This window comes from Phyllostomus discolor, chromosome 3 (assembly GCF_004126475.2).
Source record: "Phyllostomus discolor isolate MPI-MPIP mPhyDis1 chromosome 3, mPhyDis1.pri.v3, whole genome shotgun sequence".
In the NCBI taxonomy this organism is placed as follows: Eukaryota; Metazoa; Chordata; class Mammalia; order Chiroptera; family Phyllostomidae; genus Phyllostomus; species Phyllostomus discolor.
The window spans coordinates 107,870,349-107,889,072 of NC_040905.2; the positions used below are offsets into that span (position 1 = coordinate 107,870,349).

Consider the following 18,724-nt stretch of genomic DNA (forward strand, 5'->3'; position numbering starts at 1 on the left):
TAGCTTTTGGTTTTTAAACATGGATCCAGAGGCCCTTAGTGATCTGCCCCAAACATGATGGACTGCATCTACAGTCCTGTCACTTGTGGTTGTGATTCAGCACCATGCTCAGAGTTTGTCAGGGGACCCCTGGTGCAGCCCTGCCCAGAGGCTTGTGTCAGAGGTGCTCTTGAGAACGTGACAGTACCTGTAAGCTACCAGGGGCAGGAGTGATGCTGACAAGTGACACCTTTATTAGTAGAACTTAGAGCTTCAAGTATGCTCATTTCAAAACATAGCATCATTCTTGATTTCCTATTCTTTAAAATGCTATCTATACAATTATAATCTGACCCCAAAACTGTAGTCTCTTATAAAATTTCAACACTTATTTGAAAGATAGAAATAAAAAACTTCTGTAAAATTAATAAATGAATAAGGCCATGAATTAAATCAGTAGGTAAGGGCACCCTCAACTCTCCTTAGTCTTTTCTCCTCAAAGGTAAATGTGCTTACCAACAACCCATGCTGCCTACACAAAAACAAGATAAATATGGGAATTTTTGTGTGCTGTGTTTTTAAAAATATATATAAGCAACAGTGAAATGCATCACCTAAGGCTTAGATTATTTTCTTTAAACAGGTCATGGTCTTGTCATGCACAAGCAGTGCTGAAGATTACAAATTACAGAGATGAGGAGAAGTCATTCAGTCGTCGTATTAGTCATTTATTCTTCCATAAAGAAAATGATTGGGGATTTTCCAATTTTATGGCCTGGAGTGTAAGTAACAGTGAATTTAGACTGAGTAATAATCTGAGCATTATTATATTCCCCTAAATCTTTCATTATTCATAGCCTTCTATTTACTTATTTATTTATTCATTTATTATTGATTTTGGAGAGAAAGAGAATAGGGGAGAGTCATCAGTTTGTTATTATATGTATGTTTGTACATTCATTGGTTGATTTTTGTATGTACCCTGCCTAGATATTGACCATGCAACCTTGTTATATTGGAATGACACTCTAAGCCCCTGAGCTACCCTGCCAGGGCACCTTCATTCATTTTAGAATCAAAGTGTTTGTTTAATAAGTTGGGCAGCTATCTGTGTGTGTGTGTGTTTTGTCCTACCTAAGCTTTTATCAGCCAGCAGGACTAAAGTCTCAACATTTTGTCAAAGATTATAAGGTAGTCAATAGCATTCCTGATAGATACACTTCCTTTAAAAGCAATAATACCAGTTGGGATCCTTCCATAAGTCAGACATAGTGCAGGGTGGTTTCACGAAGCTTCATGAATTCTCAAGTCAGTTCATTTTGGCTGTTTTGGCAGAGGTGGAAACGTGCTTAGGAATGTCCTGCTTATTCTCCTACATTGGGTTCTGTGGAACCTCCCCCACCCTGCTGTGATGAGCATGCCCTCATCCCTCATTTTTCAGGCTATGGCCTTGCACCCCCAGTGCCTCTGAGATGCCTCCTCTTGTTCAGAGAACACTGTTCACAACAAACCAAAATGCTGCAAAAATAGAAGCATGATTTGGGTGTTTGAAAAAGTAGTATTTTAACTTATTAAAGTATGTGACACTAGGGTAATTGTCACTTTGGAATGAAGTGAGCATTCGTATGATCTAATATAAGTTGGATATGCTTATTTTTCTTTTTAGGAAGTGACTGATCCTGAGAAAGGATTTATAGATGAGGACAAAGTGACTTTTGAAGTCTTTGTGCAGGCGGATGCTCCCCATGGAGTTGCGTAAGTTTTTGCTTATTTGTGTGCTATGACGAGACATATTTTGTGCTGTAATGAGGGCAATACTTACACGTGATCAGAAATGCATGATTCCACAGAGCAGCACCCCTCTGTGCTTGCCCCTTGGTACACATGGAACATATAGGCATGCATGCCAGCTTCACATTACTGCTTCGTTTAGCGGATTTATTAAACCAGATTCTGTACGCAGACCCTGCTGCGCACTACTAATATAATCATGTGGTCAACAAGACGAGACAGCCATGGGTTTCTGTTCACCAAGAAGGTACAGGCTGGTCCGGCAAAGGAGCAAGACCAGTACATAAATAACTGCAGCAGGAGGTACTCTGTTTTTATGTTAAAGAGGTTGGGGATGTCCATGTGTGCTGGTGGCCCTGCTGAGCGGGCGAGGTAGTGAATGGGGCACCTTAGAGCTTAGCGGAGGGCCTGCAAGGAGATGCTTCTACTTCTGTCATTCAGTCCAGGAAGTTCTGTGTGCAAGAAGAAGTTTGGCCTCACAGAGTGTATTGGTTTTATTGGTTGATAATGTGGGGCAGTGAATTGAGGGTAGGGAGAAGGACATGCATAAAGACACCAGCAAGAAAATTTGGAGTTGGGCAGAATATGAGGGAAGTTGAAGAGTGGATCTGAAGGCTGAGATGGTAAACTGGGAGCAGGTTATAGAAGAATACCAGACTTTGAAGGCCCAGAGTGAAATGGTAACCTTGTATTTAGGAAGAAGTTAAGTGGCAGGTCCCAGTCTCTTACTTGCCATACTTCATTTCCACTTGGACTTACTCTTGGGTGAGAGTGTGTTGGTTGACCCTGATGGAAGGGTGCAGGGAGCAGTGGGGCGGCCATGAAGGAACTATTAGTCTAGATCCTGGCTCAAGTGGCCTGGGCAAGGCACTGGAATTTTTTTTTTTAATGCTAATAACACTTACTAGCTTGGTGTTAATGGAACTGATACCTGAGGAATCAGACTCCTCTTGAGTAGCCTTTTCCATTCATGCACTTATCTTGTATTGAAAGACCTAATGTAGGGGGCTGATTAAAATTGTGGGGGTTTCACCTTATCATTTAAAGCCTTTTCCTTAATGTCTCTTGAGTTATAAAAGTAGATTGAGTTTTCAGTGTTATCAGTCAAAAAGAGATTTATTGGGTCAGCCACACTTGTCAAAACTTAGGCAATGATTATCTTCTAAATCTTTATGATTCTAGTTGTTCAAATACTCGTTTTTATCTCAGGGTTCTTGCGTTTTCTTGACAATTTAAAAATGATTTTTTAAAAATCATTTTTTAGTGTATTTTTCCCATTACTATTTATTAAGAAATAATTTTAACACACATGAATTTTAACCAGGACCTTATGACACACCTGAGTGTTTGCAAGGCCATGGATTAACCTCTGGAATCAGAGTACTGTTGACTTTGACCTCACAAAAGGATTGGTCACACTCATTGGAGATCATGTTTGTTTGTCTTTGCATTATAGAAGACTAATAAGAAAAGGTTGTAGATGTTTGAAAGTCTGCATTAAAACTTGCCAGTATACATGCTTGTCTTTCCATGTGTGTATGACAAGAGAAAAGAGGGGTCCCATCTATTTCCATTTCTTGCTGAGTACATGTGACCTAGTATGAATGTAATAGGACTACACTGGGGGTCAGTTTGCTACAAGTTTGTAGACTGTAAGTTGTATCTGTGAGTGCTGATCTTGGTAAGTGATGGCCATGCTGCTCTCAACAGACAGTGTTTTAAGTTGCTTCTTGATCGCTGGGGTTGAATTAGCACTGGTCCATGCACTTGGTTGGGCAGAATCAATGACCATTAAAGAGAGCCCCGTGATAAGAACTCTTGGCCGTAGTGTCCTTAGTGCCATGGGCCTGGTGATGAGTTATTAACTTGGAGGGGTGCTCAGCCTTCATTCCTGTGTCGGGATGGTGGGAAATAGCAGTGAAATGTCAGCCACCAGGCTGACATCTGGTTGAATCGCTCCACACATGTTGTAGAAGCAAGGATGTGTCCTGTGCAATTTTCCCTCAACCTGAAACTGATCTTGTAGGTGGGATTCAAAGAAGCACACGGGCTATGTTGGTCTGAAGAATCAGGGAGCGACTTGTTACATGAACAGCCTGCTGCAGACTTTATTTTTCACAAATCAACTACGAAAGGTAAATGGATGGTATTTCTCTCCTCAGCCTCCCACCCACCCTTTTCTCTCAAGTATTAAGGGACAAGCAAAGTCCTCTTGCTAAACCTTGCCTTGTCTTCTCTTACACAGTGCTGTCCCCAGAGAGACCTCTATGTCATGCTTGCTTATGTCTTTAGTCCTCAGTGTTTGGACACTTAAAGCTAACCGGGGTGGTCAAAAGTTCACTACTGCTAATGATCCTAACTTTGAGCTAGAAGTAATATGTGTATTTTTTCAATATGAAAGCCGTTAACAGCACTTGAAAACGTTTTACATGAAAAATTGATGAGTCGGAGAACTAGCTGCAAAATGTAGTTTTCACATATTATAGACAAAATGTATTTATTTTTGAAAAATATTTTATATTTTAGACAGAGGGGAAGGGAGGGAGAAGGAAAGGGAGAGAAACTTCAGTGTGTGGTTTCCTCTCAAGCACCACTGCTGGAGACGTGGCCCACAACTCAGGCATGTGCCCTGACTGGGAATGGAACCAGCAACCTTTTGATGTACAGGCTGGCACTCAGTCCACTGAGCCACACCAGACAGGGTGAAAAAAAATGTATTTTTTGTAAGACTACTTAAACCAGAGCAGACTTGCCTAGATTGTAATGCAGATGAGATAGCCATTTGTACTTTAGGAAAGTCATGTGAGCAGCATGGAGCAGTGCAGGCAACACGGACTCCTGGTTGTGGGGCAGCACTGGCTGGTCTCCTGCTTTCCTTTCATGTTTGCACTGTTCTGGTGAGTTACTGTGGTAGGCTAGATCCCAGGGATAGCTGAATGTGGGTTGTGTCAGTAGCATTTGTTTCATTAAATCTTCTGTTTATAAGTAATGTTGTTTTAAAATGTTGCTTTGAGAAGTCTCAGATGAACGATTTGTCTTTGGATGGTGAGCTATAGAAAATTATATTTTTGCCACCTTGTATTTTCTAGATTGATTGTAAAGACTTTTATGATATCAAATTTAAAAAAGAAAACTTCCTGACCTATGTAGGGGATAATTAAAAACCTTAGTTAAACTAACATAGCAATTGTGATGCAAGAAATGATCACATCATTTTACTTTCACATCAAATTTCATTTTTGTTTCTTAATCCTTTTAGGCTGTTTACATGATGCCAACAGAGGGTGATGACTCATCCAAAAGCGTCCCTTTAGCTTTGCAGAGAGTGTTCTATGAACTACAGCACAGTGATAAGCCCGTAGGGACAAAAAAGCTAACAAAATCATTCGGGTATGTATTGGAAATCTGCCTTTCTCTCTGCTGCTCCTTTAAATATTAATTAGGTGACAGAACAGTTGTAATCACTATATAGACGTTTAAATATGTCAGAGTGTATTTAGCGTTGTATTTTATCTGACCACTTTGGAAATAGTGCGTGCTTTTAGAATTTTCTTTGAGAAATACATACTACTTAAAGCTTTACCTGGTAAGCTTTACCTTTCAAGCTACACAACATACAAAGTTTTTAACAAATGTATTGGGGGAACCCAAAATGAACCCTGGAATTGTCTTCTGGAGAGTGGTCCCCTTGTAGTATATGCTTCCCCCAGTAGTTGAGTATTCTAGGAACCCATGTATATCCATGTACCAGCTGGACTTGTTGTGAGAAGTTGTATTCAACGTCAGAGAATTTTTGTTCAACACTATGTCAACACACTTCCCAGTTTCATGATGGGGGATTTATGAGTGCGCCTGTCAATACCATGCTGACAGTTCAGCAGTTTTTGACCAAAAACACCATGAACCCCCATGCTACATCCTCCCTATTCACCTGATCTTGCCCTAAGTGACATTTTTTGTTTTTTGTTTCCACGGATGAAAAAAGTCCACAGAGGGAAATGTTTTAAGTATGCAGAAGGGTGAAAAAAAAAGGAGGAGGAGCACTAAAAGGCATCAAAACTGACATGCTCAAAAACTGTTTTGAGCAGTGGAAACAACGTGTCAATAGGTGTATTGCATCAAATGAAGAGTACTTTGAAGGCAACTGAAGTTAAATCATGTAGGAATAAATACACAATTTTTAAAAATAAATTCTGGTTTTGTTTGGTTACCACTCATGTTTTGACTTGCAAAAACAGCCTCCCCTTGCAGTAAGTTGTATAGAACAAGATAACGTTGTTAGCATTTGGGTGTCCTGATAAAACTCTCTTTATTTTTTAATTATAACCTCCCCCCCCCCAAAATAATCTTCTAGGAAAAACAATTTAAGATCAATGGCTGTTTGTGGAGTGTAATTTTTGGATCTAAGTTACTAGTTATTGCACACTTACTGGAAATTTGGATGTTTTGATATATATAAATGTTCACTTTATCTTTCCAAGGTGGGAAACTTTAGATAGCTTCATGCAACATGATGTTCAAGAGCTATGCCGAGTGGTAAGTTTTCAGCTATAATTATATACTACTGACATTTAATATTTTGAAGCACTGTCAGAAGTTGTTATCAAGTAGAACCTCAGGCATACTTTACGTCACCATAATTTAGATAAGCCCACGTTTGTTCGGGCTCAAAACTATGCTAGAAGAAAAACAGCAGCAGTTATATAGTTTAAAAACCAGAAAGAATGAAAAAATTTGAGAAGGAAGTTTGAGGGGAAACTTGAATTTAAATATTGTAGTAGGATAATGTGTTATTGGAATATCTACTTGAGTTGCTATTGGCTGGAGTAGCTATTCTGACTACACAGCTTCAGTTTGCAAGAGTGACTTCTGTTATCGCCCTGCAGCATCCAGACCCCTTTGCACAGAAGTTCTGGTTGAGGCAGACCTCTGTGTGAGTGATCCTCCCTGAAACTAGCTTTAGTCACTAGCAAATTTCCATTCTTTCAGTTGTGATGAAAGATGCGCAAACACACACACAACATGAAATGGCTATTCAAGGTGATTGGCTGGGCAAGGTGTGTTTTCTTTTTTGCAGCACTAGCTGGATTGAATCCAGTTCATTAAATATCCATGGACAAACCAGTCAATCCTGTTGACAGGCTCAACCTCATTAATCTCTTGGTGTGGACCAATACGAGTTAAGTTTAGTGCTCAATTTACATGCTTTTCCACAGAGGTAAAATGAATATAAAAAATGCTTCTAAAGGCACTACAGATTACTAATTCATTCCGGAGGCTGTTTAGAGGGTTAATCTCAACTGTTGCATGTAGATATTTTTGTAACCATCCAACCAAGACAGAAGATTTTGTATGTTTTTGATAATTGCATGCTGAAGGTCATACTATTTATAGTCTTAGAATGTCTTGGACCATTGCAATTTCCTAGTCATATTGCAAATTACTGTATATTGATAAGGCATAACATTCTCTTAAAGCCCAAACTTTCTTTTCCAGCTGCTTGATAATGTGGAAAATAAGATGAAAGGCACATGTGTAGAAGGCACCATACCTAAATTATTCAGAGGCAAAATGGTGGTACGTGATTATCACTTTAAAAGGATAATTTTAAAAGATTTTGAAATGTCTACGTTTTCCTGATTAATAATACTTGTGCCATCTTTCCGTCATTTTCAGTCCTATATCCAGTGTAAAGAGGTGGACTATCGATCTGATAGAAGAGAAGATTATTATGATATCCAGCTGAGCATAAAAGGAAAGAAAAACAGTAAGTTCTGTGCACACAGTGGCCTGTTGATCTTCTGATCATTTCTGTTGTGACTTAATCCTTTACTCACACAAATGCTTTTGATTAAACTTGAGCAGAGAGAGAAAACTGGGAAATGATGACTGTAGCTCACAGAGTGGAGAGCCAGGTCGAGAAACAGAACTTTGCTGGCACACCCAGCCCTGCCTCGGTTTCCCAGTGACTACCTGCTCTTCAGAGGAGACCACTGTTTGGGTTTCTAATGTCCCGTTATGGGTTATATTTACATGTGGAAAATATTTATGTAGGATATAGTGTCTTCCTCATTTACTTTGCTCAGCATTATGTCTGTGGAATTGCACCTATGTTTTGAGTAACAATAATTTGGTCATTTTTATTGATTATAGTATTTCACTTTGGGGATATACTGTAAGAGTTTTGGGATCAGCTTTTCTTGAGACATACATGGAATGTTTTCAGTGTGAGCCTGTAGGTATGAGCCCCTCGTCTGCCTTGTTTTTTTCTCTTTCTGGTACACATACATTTGCATTGATGGTGAGTGGGATTGCTGGCTTACAGGCGACATACATGTTCAACCTAATAGATAAAGCCAGCCAGTTTGCCTCAGTGGCTTATCAGCTTCATACAGCCCTCCTGCCCAGCAGTGTGTGAAAGCTGTCAGTGATCAGACTGGACTTTTTAGTGGGAGTATGGTGCTATCTTGGTTTTAACTTACACTTCCCTGATCATGAGGTAGTTACCTTTTCATGTGCTTATTGGCAGTTTGGGTACTGTCTGACCATAGTGGAATACGGTTAATAATAACTTAATGTCCTTGTCTGCAAATTCTGTCACCTCGGTGACTTCTGGGTCTGCTTCTGTTGAGTCACCTTTGTCTTTACCACGGGCTGTATTTTCCATCTCGTTGTATGTCTGGTAATGTGTTATTGGATGCCAGCCATTGTGATTGTGTTCTTGTTGGGTGTTGAAAGGTTAAGCCATTCTTAACCTTTGTTCTGGAGCACAGTTAAGTTACTTGGCAGTGATTTGTATTCTTCAAGGCTTGCTTTGTAAGCTTTGTGTGGGAGTTGATAACAGTTTGTGGGAGCACAACCATTCTTAGTTGAGAGCTAATTTGCCCCCATAACTGAGGCAACGGCTCAGTGCCTGAAGTGCCTGACTTAGGAGGCTTTTCCACTATGGCGTGAGGGAACACAGGCTGGTGGAGTGCAGTGGCTGTTCCCCCCATCCTTGTGGTGCTTCTTTCTCCAGCCCCAGATGCTTTCCTCACTGTACTGAATATTGTGATTAGCACTCCCGGAAGGCTCCAGGAGAACCCTCTGCAAGTTGCTGGAGCTCGCTTCCTGTGCAGCTTTCTGTTCTTGGGCGCTCTGTCCTACAGATTGGAGCTGCCTTGGGCCCCTCATTGTCTCTGGGACACTCTGGGCCGGCCCTGTTTGGGTTTCTCTTTGTTGTGCTGTGGCCTGGAAAGTACGCAGTTGCCGGACACTTGACAGGCTCTCTCTGGGATCACCACTTTCACTGCCTGTGGTCCAGAGCATGAACGCTGTTGTTTTCCAGAGTCCAGTGTTTCACTTGTGCAGTGCAGGAGAATAGGCCAGTTCCTGTTGTTCTGTCACCACTACAGCAGGAGTTCTTCCTGTGCTCTGGACGCTAGTTCTGGGTGAAGTTGCTGACATCATCCCCCCAGACTGTGATCGACCCGTGCTTACCTTTTCACTCTTTCAATGTTGCCATTTGTTTCACAGAATCTGATAATATTAGTGATCCCCAGTGTATCCGTCTTTGCTTTCTGTGTCCTAAGAACCCCTGCCCTGAAATCATAAAATACTCCCTTACTTGTTATTTTTTAATCTTCTCTATTTATTTACTGCCTGTTACCATTTGTAAGACCTTTAAGAAACCATATCAGTCTCCTTGAGGTTTACACCTTGGTTGGATTGGTGAAGGTGTTAAGGGCACATTTAACTGGTGTGTGTTGGAGGCCGAGAGTTACTGCTCAGGGCCAGTTACTGACATTCCCTTCCCTGGCATTCCTAAATGTACTTGAGTTGGCTTTATTATAATGGAAGCTTTACTGATAACTTCAGTTGACTTTTCTCTTTCTCTCTTTAAAGTATTTGAATCATTCGTGGATTATGTGGCAGTAGAACAACTAGACGGTGACAACAAATATGACGCCGGGGAGCATGGCTTGCAGGTAATCGGGGAATTTTGTGCCAGTGTCTTGGTGTAGCTTTTCACTTCCACCTGAATTTTTTTGCTTATTTGTAAACTAACAATGTCCTCATGTCTTTCCCTATTGTGCTGGCATGTAGAGCTCAAAAGGATTTTATTTCTTAGTGTGAACATGTTATGTTAGAGAACTCTGAGTGTGTCGCTGGTATGTGAGAATGGGAAGGGGCTAAGGAAGGTGTTATCAGGAAATGGAAGTAGAGCTTGTTCGTCAGGCGTAGAACTGTCACCAACACACTGAAGCTCAGTCCCTGTGTTTGAAGACTTTTTTCCATTTCATGGGTCATTCTGTTTGTCCCCTTACTGGTGTCAGTGCCTGGGGTTCTCTCAGTGGCCTCTACTCATAAGTAGAATTTGTTTAGTCATGTGGAGTCTGGTATTGGCTGATGTGGTTTTGCTCTTTTGTGTGGTGGAGTTAAGAGTTTTCTGAGGACTGTGACTTCTAGAATGAGGAGTGCATTTTCTGTTACTCGTTCCACGACACTTGGTATCCCTGCTTGTTTTCCACATTGCCCTTGAGGAACTCCGGGCTTCTGGCAGAGCAGTGAGCATCAGGTAGAGGGACATGGGCTGTGGCTGGTTCCTGGCCATTGGTCAGGTTGGTGGCTGGATCACCAGCACCATCACCAGGCTGGCCCTCCAGAGTCTCTGTTGCAGCCTCATAACCTTGATTCATAGGCTCAACCGATTCACAGTTTTTCAGACCATGCTGTGTTTACCAAGCCTGCTGATTTATACAAGACCACAGCTCTGGTCTTGTTCTGCTGGTGAGGCCACCTGGGCACCAAGTTGCATATGAGGAAGTCACTTGGCAAACATGCATCTGGATGTGCTAGGAGATACTTCTGCTAACTCAGAAGAATTGTCTTTATCCATGCTGGATATTTGGGATCTGGACAGGAAATACATATTTCAGAATCAGTGGACAAGGGTGGAGAAACAGAATTCTTATATTATTCTTTCAGGTTGCATTGAAATCATGCCACACCCTTGTGTGGTAGTGGGTTCCTGGGGTTTGTGTTTTTCTTTCCACATACCCTGTCCTCTTACATGTGTGAGTGTGTGTTGTAGAACATTGCCAGGTAGGTTTGCCTTGTCACAGCCACCAGTTAGACATTCTCTAGCTGGTCATTGACTAAAGGTTTATAGTGCAGAGGGAAGGTCTGGGTTGGAAATATACCTGATCAGAGTCACTGATGACCTGCTGGTGGCTGAGTTTGGCAGAGGCTTATCTTAGTGAGGGGAAAAAGTAGGCTGAGGCAGAGCAGAGAAGGAGACAGGTGTGAGAGCTGTAGAGTGACAGTTTGCTCCAGAGAAGCTGAGTTTGGAAGCTGAGGGTGTGCTGTAGCCCAGAGGCTGACAGTAACTGGGGAAAAGGCCATGTTGGCAGCAAGAGGGTCTTGCTGATACTCAGGACATTGTGTAGGAGTTTGAACAGGAAGCACTGAGTGTGTGCTGCACAGTGTGTGTTCTTAGTAGACATGAAGGAGCAGGGAATGGAAGCTGGCTACTCACAGTCGTCCTGATCATGACTGTTCACCCGTACTCTGTCTAGGTGGTCCACAGCACACCTAAGCTCACATAATGGCAACCAGCCTTCTGTTTTTCCCTGTAGTGTTTTTCCCCCCTGTGTTCCTCATATTCTTCCATGTTTAATGACTATATAATACATCAGAAAGTGACCAAGCTTTCATTTACTTAACTATTCCCCTATGGCAAGATATCAAGATAGAACCAAATCCAAAGGGGAAATCTTTACAAGCTGTTGCAGCATTATTCTAGGAGCAATAAATACGAGTGTAAACATTTCAAAGGCACCATAGATGATGCCTAAACACTGCCTCTTCCCACCAGAAATCCCCAACATGTTCCGGTCTTACAGAAACGCTGTTGCTTTCATTGCTTCAAGAAATAAGTAGTGGTGAACTAAATTTGCATTTGTTTTTCAATGTGCAGGAAGCAGAGAAAGGTGTGAAATTCCTAACATTGCCACCAGTGTTACATCTACAGCTGATGAGATTTATGTATGACCCTCAAACGGACCAAAATATCAAGATCAATGATAGGTAATCTACAGTGGGGTATGGAGGTTGAGATTTAATTATCACGTTAGTCTTAGTGCTTTGTTTAGTTTTTATAAATATATACACATACACTCACATACACATATTTGGCCTCATCTCTTGTTTAATTAGGTTTTCCTTCTACCTTGGTGTCCAAGAACTGTAATTTTAAAGGGACAATTTTTCTTGAATTCTGGGGCTGCTCCTTTTGTATTTTTCTCTCAAGGAACCCCAGCCCCTCTGCACTGTGACTACTGAAGTCTGTGAGGAGAGGGTGCTTTCTGCTCCAGTGACTTTGCTGTCACCAGAGTGTAGAGGTCACCTCAGAATTGGAAATTGATATTATTGTACTTGTTTCAACAGGATTCTCCAGTATTTTGCAACATGTCAGTTGGTGTTGACTTGGAGAATGTAGTACAGCTTTCAGGAATGCTAAAGTAGGCATGCATGTGCCCCATTCCAGGTGTCTTCTAGATTCTTAAAATACTAAATACAAGGATGATACTATACAGTAGGATAGTCACCCTTGAGACTTGAGGGGGAAATGTAACCCAACCCAATTACTTGCCACCACCTGGGTCTTTGCTTATCCATTGTTGCCCTTTACTGTGGACCCACTAAGAGATCAGATCCACTAGATACCACGGACACAGCCTGCAAGCTGAGTCCATCGTGCTGGTGTATTTTGTAGGGTCCTCACGTTGGTTTTCTTCTATTTTTGTAGGAACTAGTTGCCAACATGTCAAAATTCCATCTTTTCACACATAAGTCCAATTTTCTGGCATCCTTTGGGAGTTCAGAATATTTGGTGGCACTGGGCCTGAATTCCCATAGTGGGCTGGCTCACTGAGGAGCTGCCCCTTCAGGGTCAGCGTGCATGTTCCACCTTGGTCCTCACCTGCCCACCTTACTTCCTGTTTTCCTCTGACAGTGTTCCCCATTACCATGTAATTAGAATGTTTGTGGAGCCAGTCATTTAAAAATAATAGAGTCCAGGAAATCTGTAGAAATCACAGGGTAGGAGTTCTTTTTTACATGTGTTCCTTCTCCAATTTGATTTTTCCACATTTCTCAAACATGCAGGACATCCTTAGTGGTCTCAGTTGTGCACTATCAGAATCATTCGTTAACACACACTTGGAATTATTTACATCCCAGAAAAGTCACAGTGTATGTTTGTCACAAGGTTATTATGTCGTAGCCTTGAAGTTAAAATCCTATTCAGTATCTCAGAGCTTTATAGGCATTTTTCTCCTATCTAGCTTCAAATTTTGTATTGGCATATAAACATAATTTATTCTAACCAGTAGGAGCTGCCTTAGATGTAGTTCATTGGGCCTCCTAAATCAAATGCATTCTTCCCTTTCCAAATAAAGATGAACAAGTAAGTTAGAAGGTCTAGGAACAAATAAAGGCTAAAGATGAAATATTTTATGTGTAAATGAATTTCTTTAAACATGTTTTTTTTAAATAGGTTTGAGTTTCCCGAACAGTTACCTCTTGATGAGTTTTTGCAAAAAACAGATCCTAAGGACCCTGCAAATTATATTCTTCATGCCGTCCTTGTTCATAGTGGGGATAATCATGGTGGACATTATGTGGTTTATCTAAACCCCAAAGGGGATGGCAAAGTAAGTGCTGGGCAGGGGGTGGAGTAGGATGTGATGCTGTAAACTGGGGGACTTACACTGATGCTTAGCCTCAGTATTTTCCTGAATGTGGCTAATGGCCTAGTTAGTGAAGGTTTACTTGCTAGCCTCTGATTTATCTGTATGTTCTGATATATATTAATTGCTGATCTAAAGGTGAATGATAATTTGGTGATTATACTTTGTGTATCTCTCTTTTGGTATGTAATGTTGGACCCCACAGAATCCCTTCACATCTAATATAAACCACTTATTTTCCACTTACAAATAGTAGAATAATAATTCGTGGCTGGGGCAGGGGAGGCAGCATCAGTTGCATGACATTCCACATGCCCCATTGTCTACATGGCAATGCTCCATCTCTTCCTGGTTCACGTGGATCTCATCACATAATCTTCACGGGGGGGAGGGGGGCAGATAATGTTCTCTGAGCCTGCATCCGGGAGCATAGGGCCACTGAAGAACACAGCAGAGGTGGAACCTGCCTAGCTCATGCTAAGAGAACCCCCAGAGCAGGAGACTTGTATGAATCTTTTACTGGGAGGTTGAGTTCCAAAATGACTCAATCCACGGCAAAGAGATTAAAGAATAACTACATATGAGTTCTGACTTATTTTTTCTTAAGTAAGGCCCTTACTTGCTGTGATAATATGTCATGAGATGGTATAAAATATCCCATTTAATTGTATTAACCACACCAGAAACATTTGAACTTTTCTAGCCGAGTTAGGTGCATTTGGTATTGTTTTCTTGATTCTGTAAAAGGTCGTAGTATCAGTAGATTGAATCAAAGTATCAAACAGGGTGAGTAGACTATAGAAATGGCCAGTGGTTAATATTAGCCATTCCTCGGAACAGAGATGGAGGATGGCTGAGGGACTGATGCATTTTCTCAGTGGAATGCCTGAGGCAGACTCTGTGGATAGTTCATGACTGCATTAGACGACCTGTTCTAGGAAAACTCTGCCAGAGAGTTTGTGTGCTTCTGCAAGTGCTTTCTGTCACTGATGTCTCCTTGTCCCCCATCCAGTGGTGTAAATTTGACGACGATGTGGTGTCCAGGTGTACAAAAGAAGAAGCAATCGAGCACAACTATGGGGGCCACGATGATGACCTCTCTGTCCGGCACTGCACGAACGCGTACATGTTGGTTTATATCAGGGAGTCCAAGCTGAGTGAGTAGGGGTGTCTCTTGTGCTCCACAGTGTCGTGCGCTCTGTAGTTGTACTGTGAACCACTGCCATGTCATTTTAGGCCATGTCACAGTGGACCTAAGGTGTGTCTCCTACCCAACACATTTCCTACTTATTTTGCGTTAATCACAATATCTAGAAGCAGAATGTGTTGGGCTTGTAGGCTGTGATGTGGATTCATGGCACCAAGTAATTTCACTTCACTAGATTGCTATAGTAATGATGATGTATAATTGGAACCTTTTAAGAGGGGGAAAATAGAACTTGACAGAAGTGAACGAAGTTGCATTTGTTCTGCAGGTGAGGTGTTGCAAGCTGTCACCGACCATGATATTCCTCAGCAGCTGGTGGAACGATTACAAGAAGAGAAAAGGATCGAGGCCCAGAAGCGGAAGGAGCGGCAGGAAGCCCACCTGTACATGCAAGTGCAGGTCAGCCTCAGTCTCCCGTGACCCTGTGGTGGTTGGGGCTCCAGGGAGGCCTGCTGGGAGCTACACTGCTCCAAGTGCTGGCACGAACATAGTCTTATTGCTGAGGGATCAGGGATTGCTCTGGGCATCCCCTTGAGCATTTTTAACTGAGTGACTGCACAGGCCAGTTCCCTGACCACTTGGACTATACAGTTCAGTTCACGGTAAAGTCTAAGATGTGAGAAGTACTCAGACCACCACAGGAGATTATTTACAAAAAGTACAGAGGGGTTTAGAGGGGTGAAGGCCCCAATGAAAGGGTGCACGTGAAGGAAGAGTTAGCATCCAGAGGCCGAGCACAGCCCCAACGGGGTATGCGTAGATGGCACATCAGGCTGTGGGAAAGCCTGACACACAGGACAGAGAAGGCAGGAGAACTCCAACAGGGTGGTGAATTTCCGGATGGTCTTGGTTCATGACTCTGCTGAGATATTAGGAAACAAAGAAGCATTGTTTTAACAAGTTGGTTACCTGGGCAAAGGTACATTGTGCATCCTATCTTTAAAATATTTGGTGATCACCATACAGGTGGATTTCTAGCTAATGATTATAGATGAGTTAAGAGTGGCTGCATGAGCATGGAGGTTTTTGTCTTCTTTAAATACATACCTTGATTTAGTTCTTAGTCATTCTGAAACTTTCCTCTTTGGGTCTTTTGAAGAAGGTTCCTGGAAGCAAGACTAGTTTTTTTTAGCATTATTATGTGAACTTTTTCTCGTTCAGTGCCATCTTATTTTATTTTGTATGTCAATTGTTCTGTATTTGTGCATGTTTTCAGATAGTCGCAGAGGACCAGTTTTGTGGCCACCAAGGCAATGATATGTACGATGAAGAAAAAGTGAAGTACACTGTGTTCAAAGTATTGAAAAACTCTTCGCTTGCTGAATTTGTCCAGAACCTCTCTCAGACCATGGTGAGTGCCAGTTGCTCTGCTGATGGTTGCTTTTGACTTCCAAGTTCCCTCCTTTATTTTTTATAACTGGACAAGATATTACCTTTTGGGGTAGATGTTGTGTCTGATGACTTCCCGGAAGTGAGGTACGTGTTTGGAGCTCATTTCCTTCTTGGTCATGCCTATGTTTGCCCTGTGACCTAATCCTTCAACTGAGTATACAGTGAAGGAAGTTCAGTGTGAGTCTTCTCTCTAGTAACTGCTTCCCCCCCTTTTTTGAAAAATAAAATGAGCACTTAGGTCTTCAGATTCTGCAGGCAGTTCAGTGTTGCCTAATCATTCATAGGTGTAATAACATTTTTTGTGTAATTTAGGATGATTACTATGAAATGGGATTAAAATAATTGATTTCGCTTTAATTAAATGTAAACTTTTTTCACCCAGGGATTTCCACAAGATCAGATTCGATTATGGCCAATGCAAGCCAGGAGCAATGGAACCAAAAGACCTGCAATGTTAGATAATGAGGCAGATGGCAATAAAACTGTAAGTGTTATTGACAGTGGCACCTGCAGTGTACTCTGCTGTTGACATGGCAGCGCCTCTCCCTTTTTGTCCAGTTAGATACGTTTTCTTTAGTGCATGAGTATAGATTTTCACTCTTTACTTCACCATGGAAATTTTCTAAAACTGGCATCTCTTTTGGAACTAGATGATTGAACTCAGCGATAATGAAAACCCTTGGACCATATTCCTGGAAACAGTTGATCCGGAACTGGCTGCTACTGGAGCAACATTACCCAAGTTTGATAAAGATCGTAAGTGCCCACCAATCACCTGACCACCTTCAGAGCAGTAGAGGTGGATTCCGGGCCATCATTTTACACACAGTTGAGCATTATTCCCTTGCAAAACAATCTCGTTAATTCCAAAATTGCTCATTAAACCTCTGCCATGGTCTAGGCTTCTTGATGAAGTGAAGTAGTACTGACCATGGGTTGTAGTGTCCTGGGAAAAGAAGAGAAGGTAGCCTCATTGAGTCATCACATTCCATCTTTCGTCTTGGCTTTCATGGGTTGCTGATCATATTGGTCTTTTATATATTGTACAGAATACATAGAACACGGATTGCAAACTTTTCCTGAGCAGGGCCAGATAGTAAATACAGTTGACCCTTTAATAACATGGGCTTTAACTGCAGGGGCCTGCTTATACGTGGATTTTTAAAAATAAGTACTCTATTTTTTTTTCTTCTGCATGATTTCTTTAATAACCTTTTCTCTAGCTTTATTTGGAGAATGTAGTATAAGATACATATAACGTAGAAAATATGTGGGAATCAATTACCTTATCCATCAGGTTTCTGATCAACAGTAGACCATTACATTTTGGGGGACTTAAAATTACATACAGATTTTCAGCTCCTTGTGAGGGTTTCACTAATCCCTGATTTGTTAACAGGCAGCGGCATGTCATTCATTGTCTGCCGTGTGGTTTTTGCCTGCCATTGTAGCATCAGAGTAGCCACACAGGATATGTGAAGGGCTGAGCCCAGGATGGTTGCATAGTGGTTCACTTGCAGAATGTAAACTGAGTTCTTGCTGGTTTGATTTGTGTTCAAAGCATATGACTAGGAGGGACAGGTATGAGAGGAAGCCAGATAGATGTTTCTGTCTTTCTCCTTCCCTTACAATCTGACCAAAAAGAAGAAACCAAAATGAAATCGTACCCAAAAAAATAAAATTCAAACACAAATGGGTTAAGGTTTATAAGATTCTATCTTTGTGGCTTTATAAGTGGTGACTTCTTTAGCGAAGAATTACAACCATTGATATATATTGCCATGACAACACTCAGCCATCTAGTTAGTACTAGGTACTAAACCTAGGACTCCTAAATTCCCTGCACCTCATCCCACCCTCACTGTGTCACATGGAGTCTTTCCCAGGGCTTTGCTGTTTGGAGTGGTGCTGCAGTCACAGGCCTTATGTGACACAGTAATTTTATGTGCAGTAAGCTGACATTTCAGTGGCTTACCAAGTCCACCTATACTGATGTTTTAACAGTGTACTGAGCATTAAGATCCTAACCAAACCTGTTTTTGAACCTTGTAGATGATGTGATGTTATTTCTGAAGATGTATGATCCCAAGACACGGAGCTTGAATTACTGTGGGCACATCTACACACCCATATCCTGTAAAATCCGTAAGTTTACCGCACTCACCTTCTGAGTTGATTCTGCTAAAGCCTTGGTGTGTTACAGCTGTGGATTCTTTTCTTTCTCCCAGGTGACTTGCTCCCGGTTATGTGTGACAGAGCAGGATTTGCCCAAGATACTAGCCTTATCCTCTATGAGGTTTGGATGGTTTATTTTTCCATAATCAGCCTATTGTTAGTGGTTTGAAGAGGGATTTCGTTGCCTGTTTTGCTAGCCCTGAATTTGTTATGTGTGATGTCGATAGCGAAGGTGACCTTGAGTTGAGTGTCACATTTGTAGATTTGTGATTTTACCAATTAAGGATCCATCAGTGATGATTCCATCTTTATGGATATTACTGTTTGCCATTAGCATTTCAAGTTATTAAAATATAGGGTTGATAGAATGGGATGGAGAGAAAAGACATACAGTATATGGCTATATTAAATATACAAATGTTGCATTGTAACTATTTCATTTCTTTAC

The 18,724-nt window shown here is 41.4% G+C and overlaps 1 protein-coding gene across 2 annotated transcripts in view; it reads left to right on the plus strand.

Annotated features, from left to right (window-relative positions):
• USP7 (ubiquitin specific peptidase 7) overlaps window positions 1-18,724 on the plus strand; it is a 66,524-nt gene that overhangs the window by 38,028 nt on the left and 9,772 nt on the right. For both annotated transcript variants that reach the window (XM_028505336.2, XM_036020938.1), the window contains exons 4-20: window positions 623-761; window positions 1,646-1,734; window positions 3,797-3,905; window positions 5,030-5,160; window positions 6,252-6,306; window positions 7,267-7,347; window positions 7,447-7,537; window positions 9,655-9,737; window positions 11,729-11,838; window positions 13,310-13,466; window positions 14,515-14,659; window positions 14,978-15,108; window positions 15,926-16,060; window positions 16,484-16,585; window positions 16,752-16,857; window positions 18,154-18,246; window positions 18,330-18,397. In XM_028505336.2, the coding sequence (XP_028361137.1) occupies window positions 623-761; window positions 1,646-1,734; window positions 3,797-3,905; window positions 5,030-5,160; window positions 6,252-6,306; window positions 7,267-7,347; window positions 7,447-7,537; window positions 9,655-9,737; window positions 11,729-11,838; window positions 13,310-13,466; window positions 14,515-14,659; window positions 14,978-15,108; window positions 15,926-16,060; window positions 16,484-16,585; window positions 16,752-16,857; window positions 18,154-18,246; window positions 18,330-18,397 (1,825 nt within the window). The remainder of the gene's footprint in view (window positions 1-622; window positions 762-1,645; window positions 1,735-3,796; window positions 3,906-5,029; window positions 5,161-6,251; window positions 6,307-7,266; window positions 7,348-7,446; window positions 7,538-9,654; window positions 9,738-11,728; window positions 11,839-13,309; window positions 13,467-14,514; window positions 14,660-14,977; window positions 15,109-15,925; window positions 16,061-16,483; window positions 16,586-16,751; window positions 16,858-18,153; window positions 18,247-18,329; window positions 18,398-18,724) is intronic.